This window comes from Diabrotica undecimpunctata, chromosome 10 (genome assembly GCF_040954645.1).
Source record: "Diabrotica undecimpunctata isolate CICGRU chromosome 10, icDiaUnde3, whole genome shotgun sequence".
NCBI lineage: Eukaryota > Metazoa > Arthropoda > Insecta > Coleoptera > Chrysomelidae > Diabrotica > Diabrotica undecimpunctata.
Window position 1 is genome coordinate 80,954,881 of NC_092812.1, and position 16,450 is coordinate 80,971,330.

The window sequence follows — 16,450 nt, forward strand, 5'->3', positions numbered from 1 at the left end:
AATTTTAAAATCTACCTACTGCTATGCTACTGCAGTTGCTTCTTGTGTAGAGCAGATAATTACATTGTTTACAACAATAATGAATTATTTAAATTTTTGGTATATTAAATATATTTTTTTAAATTCATCCTGAGTTTTTTTTCACAGTGCAAACCCTTGTATTGTATATACTTAATGAAACACTATTTACTCTTTGAAAAGTTTATTAATGTTATAAAATTTATATATAAAAATAAATTGATTTTCTCACAATTTATCAATAAAAATTAATATAAGCAACAAAAGAAATAATGTTACAGCAGTAATGTCCACACAACTATACATTTATTGTTAAATAAAAAAAAATTGAAATACAATGGAACATCCAGTTGATTTTGTTGATCAAAATTTACATTTAGTAATATAGAAAAAATAACCAACTTTTGCTATTAAAATTTATCGTAATAATAAATAGAAAATGCAGCAATACAATAGTTTGATCAATGGTGGGTAATTTGGAAAGGTTTGATAAGCTTGGTTTGATAAGCTTGGTTTGCCTAAAAGGGACATGGAGGATAACAATTGTGGACTGAAACTATGTGAGTGTAATAAATAAGGACAGCATAGTTAGACCCCTGTGCATGCATCTGACCTGAAGAGTTGTGATGTTAAGAGAAGTTTCAATGTTAGAGTAATTGATTTCGTCAGCTGTATGGTGACCCTTAAATGAAATAAATCTTAGGAATTTATGTTGAACCCCCTCAATAGCCTGAATATAAACATTATGGTATATTAGGTTTGCTATTATTTTTATTACCAACAACAACATTGTTATTTTAAGCATTTACATTTAGAGATACAGAAAACTCATTAAAGAGAGTGGGGTATTGAGTTCTAAGATATTCTTTGTGAACTTTCTGAATAACTTTGAGATCTGGAGAAAACCAAACCGGAAATTTCTTTGTTGGATACTTTTTAACAGGGACATAAAGATCGATTGTTAAGCATATAAGATGGTAAAAGATATTGAAAATATCATCAAGAAACTTAGATTTTATCATCAAGAGATTTTAAACAAATTATCGCAATTAAATTGAGAAAGAAAACTTATAACTTCTAGGATGTTCATCACATGGAAATCTCTATAAAAACATACAGTACATGATTCACACTGAAATTCAAAAGAGATAGGTGAATGATGAATATTCAACGAAAGTAGGATTATTTCTGCTGTAAATCTCTATTAGCAAAAGCTGCTATTACTTTGTTGAATTAAATGGCCAAATATATGGTCTAGGAAGACAAATTTATTAACTTCCTGTACTCTAATCAGTATCAATAGAGTGTTATTATATAATAGAAATATGCTTTATTGTCACTGAAAATTGTACAACTTTATGAACAAAGCTTACAAAAAGCCAAAAATAACAATTAACATTTACTAAAATTACATAAATTGTCAATATCACAAAATATAAGATAATAGAATATACAATCCATTACTAAATTGCATAATAAAACCTTATGAACTAGTTTATGAATAAAATTAAGTTGTAGCAACACATACCCAAATAGATATATAAAAATACATTAGTTGCTTGTACCTAAACATACTGTAATTTCTTAGTTATTCGTTAAGAAACTCTTCCACTGAATAATATGGTCTTTCAGATAGATAGGCTTTTGTCAATTTACGGAACTTAAGGAAAGAAGTTGTAGTTTGAGAGAGAGAGAGAGAGAGACGGTTGTATATTTTTGGAGAATATAATATAGATTTCTTAACTAGCTCAGTGGACAAGATACGTAAATACACATCAAAGCTTGAATTTCTGGTGGAGTAGTCATGATTAGGTCTTGCTGGAAAAACATGTAGGTGTTTACGAATTAAGCAAACAGTTTACAGAATATATAAACAGGGAAGAGTTTAAATCTCGTGATTTTTGAAGTAGTTTCTGCAATGTATTGTTCTTCTGAGGCCAAACAGATGTTATTACTCTTTTTGTAATTTAAAAACAACATTAGATTGGGTAGCTGTACTAGAACCCTAAAAAGAAAGGCCATATCGAAGAACCAAAAGAGATCTTATTGCATGAGGCCGAGGCTAATTTCCTACTTAACAAATCAATATGAATTTAAGGTTGCTGTCTATAAAAATACCAAGAAATTTTACAGAATTAACGATACTGCTCTGGCTGTTATTAAGAAGCAACAGTTGAAGAGCTCTTTTATAGGATAAGGCTATTGTCTTATCCATGTTAACAGAGAGTAAATTAGTCTGCCAGGTTTTTATTTTAAGTAGATCAGAAGTTATAATTGCATGAAGAGTTGCAATATTAGAGTTCCTCCTGGTAATACTGGTATCATCAGCAAAAAGAAATGTTTCCATCGATTTTTAAGTTAGTGATGTCATTTATAAAGATAAGGAAAAGTAGACAACCCAGTACTGAACCTTGTGGATATATATATATATATATATATATATATATATATATATATATATATATATATATATATATATATATATATGTAAAACATAATGTACAGTTAAAAATAACCAGTCATTCATTCAACAATTTTGGCAAATATTGAGCCAAATAAAAATTTTCTAACAGATCAATATTTGGGACCCAGGTCAAATCTTTTTCTATTATAACTGTAATTATCTCCTTCAACGTCCATATACATAAATAACAATTTTGTCGTCCAAAAATATGCAGGCAGCCTTGAATTTGGTGGTAGTAGTTATGTTCAGTATTAATTAATACTTCATCCTGATCATTATATGATATTATATATTTATCTGAATTTTTCAACTTTTCAGATAATTTTTCATTCCGAAATGTATATGGACACTTAACTTCTAAAATGCCATCATCACCAATTAAACCATCTGGACTAGCTCCTAATAAGCCTGACTTTGTCAGCCAAATACCTGTAGGCTGCACATCCAAATTCAGTGTATTTCTGAGATACTCTATACCACTCTTTTCGTGTGTTCTTCCCCACTGAATTGATTTGATGCCATCCAAATTATAAGCCCCTAAAAATGATAAAAAAATATTTTACTTTAGCTAGATATGAAAGCAAACAAAATGTGTTTATTATAAATAATAGTGTACATTCTTAAAACATATCAACAGTTCAGTTAATCTCCATTACCATTTTTAGACATATGCAAACAATTAATTGAAATATAATCTGATGGAAAACCTTCAGAATTTAAGCATTGTATTTGATTGCAAATAATAAAATAATAGAAATGTAACAGTACATACCAATAAGTGTTTTAAATAAACTTTCTGGATACTTATTTCTCTTGCAACAAGAAATAATGGAGCCAAAGTTGCTAGAAGTAATTCTATATTTTCTGGCAAGAAACCATTTTTCATTGAGTACCTGGCCTGTTGTCTCATGTACTATTTTCTTTATCGTTGCATCATTTATTCGACAACATTTTAGAAAATGAGAATTTTTATCTGTTGAAATTTTCATTTCCTCTGAATAAATGATATCTTCAATTAATGAAATATCAATACTTTCGGCCTCTTGCTTTTCTTCCTGTAAAAGCCAAGTGAATCCCACAGTATTACCAAAACTACTTAATTTGATCTTTAATTGTTCTAATTCATTGGATGACATTTTTCTATTAAGGGCTTTATATGGCCTGGGAGGATATAGTGCTTCTGCAGTTTTAGTTTCTGTCTTACTTTGGACAGGAATGTTCCACGTACATGTTTTATCAGTAATTGATATATTGTAATGTCCAAAGAGAGCTATAGTGGCTATATGATGGCATTTAATACCCCTAGGACAGGAACAATTTGCAGCAGTAATTTGCCATGATTTATTCAACATAATCTGCAATGATAAAATTAAGTACTTAGATTCCCACATCTAAACTTAAAAATCGTTAACTTACCTCAACATTATAAGTTTTGTCTTTCATACTTGCAAATACTTCTCCCTTAATGATTAATAAATCAGGGTCAAACAACATTTTTTTCACATGATTTGATTCAAGGGCATTTTCACCCTTTCGTATAATTTTGTTGTCATTACTGAAAAATTCAGTAATACTGGATATCTTCAACACATGTTTACTAGCCATTATATGCTCAAATCTAAAAAATAAACTTGAAAAACTATTGCAATTTTCAACATTCATTACAATATTCAAAAAACATTTTTTTAAGTACTCACTATAGCAATTTAATAGAAAGATTTCCACAGAATATTATATTAAAACTAAAAGTCCTTATTCACTACTTAAACTAGGAGAAAACGAATATCTTTAGTCTTTTAGGGGATCGAATCACTGACACCTAAAAAGAATAAAACATTAATTTAAATATTTTTCAACTTCATAAATAAATTCAATGATTTATTGATTTACAATTTAAAATAACCCTGATAAAATGACAACAAAATACCTTGAAATAAAGAAAAAAATAATTAAAGTTTTAATCCCACACAATATAACCTCAAAATATGAACTTTGACAGTAAATATCTTAATACTTTGATACACTTACCTCACAAATTCACGAACAACCTATAAAACCAATCGCACAAAATAGATATTTGGGAGCGAAAATCCTTATTTATTTTTTTAAATATAAAAAAAACTAACGTTTCCAAAGTCTTATGGGAGAAACACATGCAAACGAGATTTGTTTGGAAAGGTCTTCTAAGCCCCGCCCATTGTGACGTCAGTCCATAGACTTGATGATGACATGATCTACGAATTCAAGAAAAATTATTACAATGTGCTGATTTAAAACTAGCACAAGCTATAGACATCTGTAGGGCTATGGAAAATAGTGCTGTTACTCAACGTGAAATATCCAAAGAAAGTGAAAGTGTTAGTGTTGTGAAGAAAAAAAATGAAGAAAACAGACCTGGATCTACAGGACAGTCAAGGTATGGTTCAAAGTATGAGAAGGAGCAGTCTACAAGCTACAAAGTTACTGACAAAAATACAGGTAACCATTATATTCAGTGTTATAAATGTGGACTTCAGCATATTAGGGGTAATATAGTGTCCTGCATTTTTCAGATATTGTTCTTTATGTAACAAAAAAGGACACTACCGTAAATGTTGTCCTGATAATAACAACAACGTCCATGAAATCAATGATAACGATAGTAGTTGTAGCAATTCTGACACTGATTTAACTGATGAACAGGTGCTAGTGTGGACTGTTAATGAGATTAATCCGAACTCTTCAGAATGGTTCCAAAAAATCATTATTAATGGTAAAGAGAGTATTTTAAAAGTTGATACTGAAAGTGAAGTCAATATATTGAGCAGTAGTGATTTTAAAAATTTAAATATTGATTACAAAATGCTTGAAAATACTAATAGTTCATTATCTAGCTATACTGGACATGTTATTAATGTTGTTGGTAAAATTTATATACCTTGCTCTTTCAAGAACATATTTAAAGATTGTCTGTTCTATATTTTAGATGATGATAAACAAAAATCTCTATTAGGCCTAAAGGCAGCAAGAGACTTTCAAATTGTTTGTGATCAGCCTCGTGTTAGTATGATAGATAATGAAACAAATCATATTATAAATAGTTATAAGAGCATTTTTTCAGGTGTAGGTAAGGTCAACAGGTATTTTAATATAACTTTATCTAGTGATGCAGTGCCATTCATAAGTGGGACACGAAAAATTCCACTGGCTATAAGGAGCCAAGTTAAAGATAAACTTGATGATATGGTACGTAAAAACCTTTTTGTACCAGTTAGTGAACCCACAGAATGGCAAAATCCTATTGTAGTTTGTGGTTGTTCCGAAAAATAAGGGATCTGATATTAGAATATGTATGGATCCTGTGTATCTAAATAAATATGTTAAAAGAGAAAGGTTTCCAATTCCTACTCAAGATACTTTATTTGCTAAGCTTTCAGGTGCTAATTATTTCACATTATTAGATGCATCATCTGCTTTTCTTCAGTTGCCTTTGAATTATGAAAGTTCACTTTAATGTACTTTTACTACACCTTTTGGTCGTTATAGATATCTGAGATTACCATATGGCCTTACCTGTGCACCTGAAATTTTTCAAAAATATATGTCTGAACTTTTAGATAGTATATCAGGAACAATAACATATTTTGATGATATTTTGGTTTTTGGATGTTCTAAAAATGAACATGATAAAAATTTGAAATGTATTTTAGAAAAAATTAAACAGAGTGGCTTAACTTTGAATTTAGGAAAATCTAAATTTTGTCAAACAAAAGTGAAATTTTTAGGTCATCAGATTAGTAATATTGGCATTTCACCTGATCATGATAAAACAGAAGCTATTACAAAAATGACACCACCAAGTAATAAAAAAGTATACCAAATATATATATAAGTATACAAAATTTATACCAAACCTGCCAGAACACACTAGTCCTCTAAGATGTTTACTTTCTAGTAAAAATGAGTGGCATTGGGGACATAATGAACAGGCATGTTTTGATAAACTAAAGAATCTTGTGGCGTCAGCCACTACTTTGCATTATTTTAACCCTGACAAAAAGACCATACTCTCTGTTGATGCCAGCCCATACGGTTTGGGGGCCATGGTCTCGCAAGATGGGTTTCCAATTGAATTTGCATCAGTGTCATTAACTCCAACCCAAAGAGGTATAACCACATTAAAAAGGAGCTTCTTGGTATAGTGTATGGATGTGAAAGATTTTCATTCTATCTTTATGGCATAGATTTTGAAATAGAGAGAGACCACAGACCTCTTTTAGGTTTGTTAAAAAAACCTTTAGATGAAATGTCACCTAGGATCCAAAGACTGGCAATGCAATTAATGAGATATAAATTTTCACTAAAATATGTTCCTGGTAAAAATCTCAAAGTTCCTGACAATTTAAGTAGAGATCATTTGAATAAAACCATAAATACTAATTTTATAGATGATGAAAATAATTTAAAAGTGTATTCTATTGTAGCAACATCAAAAGAAAATGAAAAAAAAATTGCAAAGTGCAATGGATACTGACCCATCTTTACAAAAAGTTAAATATTATGTTTTAAATGGGTGGCCTGAGCATAAAAGCTGTGTACCTTTTGAGGTGACAAAATTCTGGTCTGATAGACATGATATATATATATATATATATATATATATATATATATATATATATATATATATATATATATATATATATAAGTTATCGACCCATAAATTACGAACTAAGCTTTAATGAGGTAATGACCCAAGTCCAGTGAACTGAAGAACGCTGATTAAGACAACATACGTTCCGAATGTTATACTTTTAATATTATATTTCTTTCTGTATAAAAAATCATATTGTTAGTTAGTCTAGATTCTGCTTTTATCGTAGTAAAACCTATTGTTAGTATTTTGTGTTAAATAAATATTTTTTAAAAATATAGTTTTGGAAAACTCAAATATATTTGGCGCAGTCAGATTGGATGGTCAAACGGGCGTTAATGAATATAACTCTCGGTTCGTTTCTACGATTTTTTGACCATTTGAACCATATTCGCGAAGTGAATTCCAGTTGGGCGAATTGAGTAACCTGACGAGAAGATTCGTACTTCTATACCGGAGGGACTTTCAAGTGAATATTGTGAGTGTCTCTAGATCCAGTTCCAAAGCAAGGTATTCCATGGACAAGATCGCTACATTACTGTAAGTGAATTAATGTCATATAGAGAGCCTAATTTAACACTAGATACTGATTATTCAGAGAGTAGTAACTCAGATACAGATTCTGACTCAATTTTAACTAATTTACATTTTAATAGTAATAAGAAAATAATTTCAGAAATATTAAAATTAAATAATAAATTTAAAATGGCAGTTCCACAATTAAAGAAAGAATACTTAGATATGATTCCAGATTTTGATGGAAATCATACATTACTTCCTAGATTTTTAGAAATTTGCGAAAAACTTGTAAATAAATTTTATAATGCTGCGGATGTAAATGATTTTCAAAATGAATATTTGATGTCAAGTATAATAGCAAAAATAAAAGGCGAAGCCGCAATTAATATTTCTTCTTGTATTCTTAGAACTTGGCAGGATTTAAAAGATGCTTTGATAAATTCGTATTCAGATAAAAGAGATATTTATACTTTAAGCATAGAAATTTCAGATTTAAAACAAGGCAATGAATCTCCATTCGAATTTTATAACCGAATTCAACACCTATTAAATCATCAAATATCTGTTTTGTCTACAAAAACTGAACATATGGTTGAGATTAATATTCTCGGTAGCTTTTTCCGAAATTTAGCATTAAGAGTACTGTTACGTGGGTTAAAAGAACCTCTTGGAACCCTAATGCGTACAAAGAATCCTCCAGATTTAAATTCTGCATTAGGCATTCTGACAAACGATTTTCAAATATATCTCGAACAAAATAATTCTTCTCACAGTAAAAATCCCAAACTTTATCAAAATAATAATTATTCATCCAGGCCAAAATCCAATTTCCGACAAAACCAACAAATTATACATCAACCCCAAATTCAATACACACAAAGGAATCAATTTTCAACACAGAAAAACCCTATACATCCTCCGAATTCTCAATATATGAGACAATCTTCTTTCCAAAATAATCCTAGCACAAGCAAAAATTCAAATTTTAATGGAAACAATGATGCTTTCAAGCCAAATCCGAATAGAAAATTCCCAAACCCTACTCCAATGAGTACAACAACTAATAATACGTACAGACCAACACAAAACTTCCAAAATAGGACTCATTTCCGTAACCCCAATAATTTTGCAAGCCAAAATAAAAATATTATCGCGGAAGAACTTTATAATATAGATAATATAGATTGTCCTGAAAGTTCATCCCAAGACCATTCTTTAGAGGAGCTAGCCTCGGAAGAAAACCACAGCATGTAGAGTTATTAAACTTAACTAACAAAGAATGCGAATTGCCGTACATAATTTTCCCTGAACATAATTTAAAAGTTTTAATAGATACCGGGAGCACTAAATCTTTTATTACACCAAAAATAGGTGACAAATATTTTAAAAATTCAATATACAAAAAACCATTTCAAATTTCTACTGCTCTTGGAACTACCAAGGAAAATTTCTGTACCGTAATTCCTTCTTCGTCTATATTTAGGCATAAAAAGCCGCTAAAATTAAATTATCATATATTTAAGTTTCATGATTATTTCGATTGCTTATTAGGATTAGATAATTTAAAATTATTACAAGCAAATATTGATTTAGTAAATAATTTACTAAAAACACCTACTTGCTCAATTAAAATTTTCTATTATAGACCGGTCGCTGGCAGCACGAATTGTATAGTAGTGTCTCCACGTTCCGAACAAGTAATTAGGTTAAACATAAAAAATATAGAAAATGGTGACGTAATTGTACCTTATACAAAATTAGGAAAATTAGAAATTCCCCAATGTATTACAAGAGTTGTTAATAATGAAGCCCTATGCACTATTACGAACTCATCAGAGTCCCATTTTAAAGTTGATTTAAGTTCACCAATAGAAGTTGAAAAGTTCGATGAATACGAACAAATAAATCATCCCAATCTTAATTCTATATATACCGAAAAATTTAAATTTGATATTTCGAAAATCCGTACCGAACATATGAATACCGAAGAGCGGAATTCCATTTTAAAACTAATAAGAGAATATTCGGACATTTTTCATATTGAGGGCAACCAATTGTCTTTCACTAATAAAATAAAACATAATATAAAAACTTCTAACGAGATTCCAATATATTCTAAATCATACAGATATCCGGAAATATATCGTAAAGAAGTCCAAAATCAAATTCAAGGCATGTTAAACCAAAATATCATCAGACCGTCTAGTTCTCCATGGTCCTCACCGATTTGGGTGGTTCCTAAAAAACTCGATGCCTCCAACAAACCTAAATTTCGCGTTGTAGTTGACTACCGACGTTTAAATGCTATCACCTTAGGAGATAGATATCCACTTCCAAATATTACTGATCTCTTGGACAAATTAGGGCGTTGTCAGTACTTTACCACGCTAGACTTAGCATCTGGGTTTCACCAGATAGAAATGGCAGAAGAAGACATCCCAAAAACCGCTTTCAACACCGAAAACGGGCATTATAAATTTTTAAGGATGCCATTTGGCCTTAGAAATGCCCCAGCTACATTCCAGAGGGTAATGGATAACATTTTGAGAGGCATACAAAACGAAAAATGCCTTGTCTACCTAGATGATATCATAATATTTAGTACAAGCCTCCAAGAACATCTCATAAATTTAAGAGAAGTGTTCCAGAGACTACGTGAATCCAACTTTAAGATACAGTTGGACAAATCTGAATTTTTAAAAAAAGAAGTGGCCTACTTAGGTCATATTGTCACTCCAGACGGAGTAAAGCCAAACCCAGAAAAAATAAAGGCTATAAAACACTTCCCAATACCTGCTACAACGAAACAATTAAAAGGATTCCTAGGACTATTGGGATATTATCGGAAATTTATTAAAGATTTTTCAAAAATTACAAAACCCTTAACAATGCGACTGAAGAAGAATAACGAAATAAATATTAAAGACGCAGATTATGTTGAATGCTTTAATATTTGTAAAGATCTTCTTACAAATGAACCTATTTTACAGTACCCTGACTTTACGAAACCATTTAATCTGACAACAGATGCAAGTAACTTTGCAATAGGTGCAGTTTTAAGTCAAGGAAAAATAGGTTCTGATCTACCAATTGCTTTTGCGAGTAGAACATTGAATGATTCAGAAATAAACTACTCTACGATCGAAAAGGAACTCCTCGCTATAGTTTGGGCTGTTAAATATTTCCGCCCATACATTTTTGGTCGTCGTGTGACTCTCGTGACAGATCACAAGCCTCTTCAATGGCTATTTTCGTTAAAAGATCCTAGCTCAAAATTAGTTCGCTGGAGACTAAAACTCGAAGAGTATGACTACGAGATTGTTTATAAAAAAGGTGCTCTAAACACAAATAGTGATTGTCTATCAAGAATACGATTAAATGCAAATGAAACTCAAGACATAGAACCCGAAACACCTCCAAATTTCTTCGACTATATAGAAAATTTTGATGAAACATTATTAGGAACCCCAAATAATGTAGATTCAGAGTCTTTGATTGTTGAACCCGACGAAATAATAAATGATGAAGATGCCAATGATGAAGATTCCCATGATAGCGACGGTGTTACAATCCATACAAACAAAGAAAATCCAATTACAGGTATACCTATATCAGAAAGCTCGGTAAACACTGGAATGAATCAAATTATCATTTCTCAAGTTAATTACGAACCAGCAGCACCATCTATTATAAAACTTTATGATAAAAAACAAAGAATTCTTGTACAATTCTCAAAAAATGACACTGAACGCGATATAGTTAAATTTGTAAAAGAATATATAGCACCTAAAGTTAAATATCATTTGTACTTCGAAGATCCTATATATGAAATATTTAGTAACGTCATACAAAAATATTTCAAATCTTCGCAATTATCTTTTATTAAATGCACCAAGAAGCTAATTGATATTCCACCAAATGAAATTGAGGAAATAATAAAAAATTATCACGAGGGAAAACAAAACCACAGAGGATTAGATGAAACAGAAAGTAGAATAAAGGCCTTATATTATTGGCCGAATCAAAGAGCATCTATCCAAACCTTCATAAATGATTGTGAAATTTGCCAATTAACAAAGTACGACAGGAAACCTGTCAAACCCATGTTCAATATAACACCTACTGCAACTAAACCCTTCCAAATTGTACACCTAGATTCGATTACGTTGGAAAATACAAAATTTTTAACTATAATAGATTCTTTTTCTAAATATGGTCAACTATACAAAATAAATTCAGCTCAAGGCATTGAAGTAGCGAATGCATTAATCCGATATTTTACTCATCACTGCATACCAGAACAAATAATATCTGATAATGGAACCGAATTAAAAAATTCAGTTGTCAAAGAACTGTTAGAGTTACACAAGGTAAAAGTACATTTTATAAGCTCTCAACATCCAGAGTCTAATGGAATTGCCGAGAGATTTCATTCTACGATCATTGAACACGTTAGACTACTAAATAATCAAAAAGAATATAAAAATGACCATATTGAACATAAAATAAATTATGCCTTACTAGCCTATAATAATAGCATCCATTCAGTAACAAAAATGAAACCATACGAGCTGATTACGGGACATATAGATAATAATTCTCCTTTTGATATCAATATCGAGCAACAAGTTTTAAATAATTATATTTCAAACCATAAAGAAAAGATGAAAATACTTTATTCTAATATCAATAAATCTTTACAAAACGTAAAAGAAAAAGTAATCTCAAAAGCTAACGAAAAACGAGAAGAATTGCCTGAAATAATCCCCACTAAAATATTTGTGCGTAACAGACAATTCCAAGGTAAAACAAAAAATAAATACAATGCTGAAGAAATAAGCAAAATTAATAAAAAAAGGAAAACCGCGAAAATAGTTACTCGACATAAAAATACTGCCGAAAATATCCACTTTTCTAACGTCAAACGACCTAAAAGAAAACCTTACAAATTTTCAGGTTCCTCGCAATCGGATGCGCAGCAATCCAAATAAAAGATGTTACCCATAATCTAGGCATACTACCAATCAAATTGGGACCTGCAAAACTTCAAAAATCTAGCCACACATTTGTCCATTACTACAATTTCAATCCGCTTTTAGAAGAATATGATAGCTTAAATATACAATATGATCACCTGAAAAATAATCTTTCTAATTGTAAATTTTTTAATAACGAAACAAAAAATTATGTTAATCTGGCACAGTACGTCAAAAATAACATTGAGGAACAATTTGAAAATCTAAACATACATACAAAATTGCAAAGAAATAAAAGAGGTATAATCAATGGGTTCGGTTCAATTATTAAAGCTGTAACAGGAAATTTAGATGCCGAAGATGGCGAAAAAATTAACTCTTAATACTAGAACACTTAAAGACGAATGAAGCAAACTTGCAAAGCCAAATCAATAACCAGTATTTGCTAAGTCACGAAATTATCAATAATTTTAATGAAACAATTCAAAACATACAAGAAAATGAAATTAATTTAAAATCAAAAATTTTGGCAATAAAAAATATAGTAGACTTCCAAACAAATCTTGAAAACGTCAACTATTTAAAAGACATGTTTAACGAAATTATAATAACTTACAACCTAATACTCAATACAATGGAAAATGTCCAAAATTCTATTACGTTTTGCAAACTAAAAACATTACATCCTAGCATTATTAAGTCCAGTGAATTATATAACGAACTCCAAAAAATTTCATCACATTATAAAACACAACTACCCTTTGAAGTAAAATATGAAAACATTTTAGATTTCGAAGCTATTTTACAAATAACATGTAAATTAGAAAAGAACCAAATACAATATTTTCTTTCAATTCCTATTAATTATGAATCTAATTTCGACCTTTATAAATTATTACCAATCCCAACTAAAAGTAAGTCAGAATTTGTTATCATGTTACCAAACTCAAGATATTTATTAAAAAACGAAAAAATAACAATTCCTCTAAATGACATTTGTACTTATGGTAAGATCTTTCAATGTCCTGGTTATCTCCAAATCAACCACGAGCACTCATGTGAAGATGAAATTCTATTTCATGGCATCTCCACACACTGCCAATACTTAAAAGCGAAAATCCCATTAAACCATATCGAAATTATCCCAGAAATTAACCAATATTTAGCTGTCTTTCCTAAAGAAGAAAAAATACTCATTAAATGTACAGAAGAGACGCAAATAAAAATCCTAAACGGAATTTATCTCATAGAGAACACACCATGTAAAATTATATTCCAGAATAAAGGGTTAACCTTTCAAGATGTCACATCAGGACAACCAATGATGATAAACGTACCACAATTAAATCTCGACATTCTTAAAATAGCACCAATGGAAATAACGCTAAACTCATTAAAACTTAAAGATATTCCAAATCATGAATTAAGACCCATATTACAAACTACGCCTGTGTATCACATTCCAAGTATTTGGACATCTCTATTGTACATTGGAATAATTATAACAATTATTGTTATATTCAAAAAGAAAATAGCGAAAACAAAGAAAAACAATTCTACAAAGAAGGAAGAAGAAGGGCCAACAATCGAACTTCCACAACAGGCTTCGTTCTAGGAGAGGAGGAGTTATCGACCCATAAATTACGAACTAAGCTTTAATGAGGTAATGACCCAAGTCCAGTGAACTGAAGAACGCTGATTAAGACAACATACGTTCCGAATGTTATACTTTTAATATTATATTTCTTTCTGTATAAAAAATCATATTGTTAGTTAGTCTAGATTCTGCTTTTATCGTAGTAAAACCTATTGTTAGTATTTTGTGTTAAATAAATATTTTTTAAAAATATAGTTTTGGAAAACTCAAATATATTTTATATATATATATATATATATATATATATATATATATATATATATATATATATATATATATATATATGTATTTATTAAATAATGTATTGTTTTATAAAAAAAGGTTAATTATTCCTGAAGAATTGAAGGGTGAATTTCTTGATGTTATACATCAGTCTCATCAGGGTGTAGTATCATGTAAGAAGAAGGGTCAAGAAGCAATTTATTATCCGGGATTGATGAAGGATATAGAAAACATTGTTCTGAACTGTCTGACTTGTCAAATGAGCTATAAGAGCAACAATAGGGAGCCATTAAAATCACATGATGTACCTGAAATACCTTGGCAAAAAATTGGTATTGATTTCATGACAGTAGCCTCACAAGATTTTTTAGTTGAGGTTGATTATTTTTCGAAGTTTGCAATTGTTAATAAACTAATGAACAAAACGGCTAGCAGTGTTGTAACACAATTAAAAAATATGTTTGCTATTAATGGACTGCCTTGTGAAATATTTTCTGACAATGGTCCTCCATTCAGCTCATATGAATTTTTAAATTTTGTCCGTATATATAATATTGAAGTAACAACATCAAGTCCACAATATCCTCGTAGCAATGGCATGGTGGAAAGAACAATACAAACAATAAAAAACTTGTTTTCAAAATCTGTACAATCTAAGAAAGATCCATTTCTAGCTGTATTAGATTATAATACAACTCCAAAACAAAATTTACCTGCTCCTTGTGTGTTGCTAACTGGAAGAAATTTCAGAACCAACTTACCAGTCACTATGGAATTTCTAAAGCCCAGACATTCTAATAAAAGATATTTTACACAATAAGAGACAATGTGAAAACTAGTCATGAAAATGATATTGTGATTACTGGAAGGACAAGTATGGGAAATATGAGAACAGTTCTTTGTCCAGATGTACCTGATGATACAAGAGACTGTAAAACAAATAAGACTATCAAAGATATTGATGTACCTTCAACATCTAATATAACATCACCCATCAATGACATTAATGTACCTTCTACATCATACAGTACTTCACCTGGTTTGAAAACCTCCAGAAGTGGTAGAGTCATTCGCCCTCCTGATAGATTTACCTATTGATATATTTGTGAATTATTGTTATTTATGTACTTATGATATATTATGTGAATTAATTTTTGTTTATTTTGTTTTTATTAAAGGGGACGTGTTATGTATGGTTTTCATGTACGGATATACTTGGCAACGTTGCACTTGGCAAACGGAACCTCAAGTGACAGCGGTGACATGACAACCATACATGACAATAGACTTAGGTCATGGACTACATGTGAACTGAAATAATGTTAATTTATACAATACTTATAAAGCTTAATAAATTAATAAAACCTATCGTAAGTAGCTTTATGTTATGTCCAACAGTCCTAAAGAGGTAAACATTACATGCTTCTTCTTAAAATTTTGTAACATCTTGTACATTTTATTCTCTTTGTATTATCTACATCGCTTTGCCTGAGATGGTATTTTTGGGTGTAACTTGTCGTGAGGGTTGCAACAATTCTTTATTTGCAAATTCCTTCGCGAACTCCAGTCTGAACTCAAGGATAGGTTGTCACTTTTTTTACGTTTTCTATTATTTAGCAATCAAGCATTGACTACTGCGGTATTAAATGAGGTATTAAATATTAATTCCACTGCTACTTTCCGGTACCATTTCAGAATTTTGCGTATTGGGCTTTGGTAAGAAGCCACTTGATCACTAAAATCAACACTCTTTTTCACCAAGTTATAATCGAGAATAGTTTGTGGTTTTAGTACTTGTGTATAATTTTTCTTTTCATTTGATTAAACCAAGATACAACTATTATGTTTAAATGTTGTAAGGATTAAAACTGGTCTTTTGTCGACCCATTTTATCACTTGTAAAATCAATACCTAATGGGGTTAAGTTTCATCGCGAGTAAGTGGTTGCAAATTTTTTAATCGAG

At 30.3% G+C, this 16,450-nt stretch overlaps 1 protein-coding gene across 1 annotated transcript; it reads right to left on the reverse strand.

Annotated features, from left to right (window-relative positions):
• Window positions 1-2,537: 2,537 nt before the first annotated feature.
• Window positions 2,538-4,685, reverse strand: LOC140451786 (uncharacterized). Its single transcript, XM_072545642.1, has 5 exons — window positions 4,511-4,685; window positions 4,180-4,301; window positions 3,899-4,100; window positions 3,255-3,837; window positions 2,538-3,019 (listed from the first exon to the last, which is right to left on the reverse strand). Exons 3-5 carry the CDS (start codon window positions 4,085-4,087, stop codon window positions 2,538-2,540), a joined length of 1,254 nt encoding a protein of 417 aa, XP_072401743.1. The 5' UTR covers window positions 4,088-4,100; window positions 4,180-4,301; window positions 4,511-4,685.
• Window positions 4,686-16,450: the final 11,765 nt, after the last annotated feature.

What these genes read in the sequence shown, in the direction of transcription:
- LOC140451786 (XM_072545642.1), bottom strand. Translation starts at nt 4,087, where the DNA reads ATGGCTAGTAAACATGTGTTGAAGATATCCAGTATTACTGAATTTTTC. An exon ending in ACAAAACTTATAATGTTGAG is followed by an intron (nt 3,838 to 3,898) that starts GTAAGTTAACGA and finishes TTATCATTGCAG; the next exon opens with ATTATGTTGAATAAATCATG. An exon ending in TTTATTTAAAACACTTATTG is followed by an intron (nt 3,020 to 3,254) that starts GTATGTACTGTT and finishes TATCATTTTTAG; the next exon opens with GGGCTTATAATTTGGATGGC.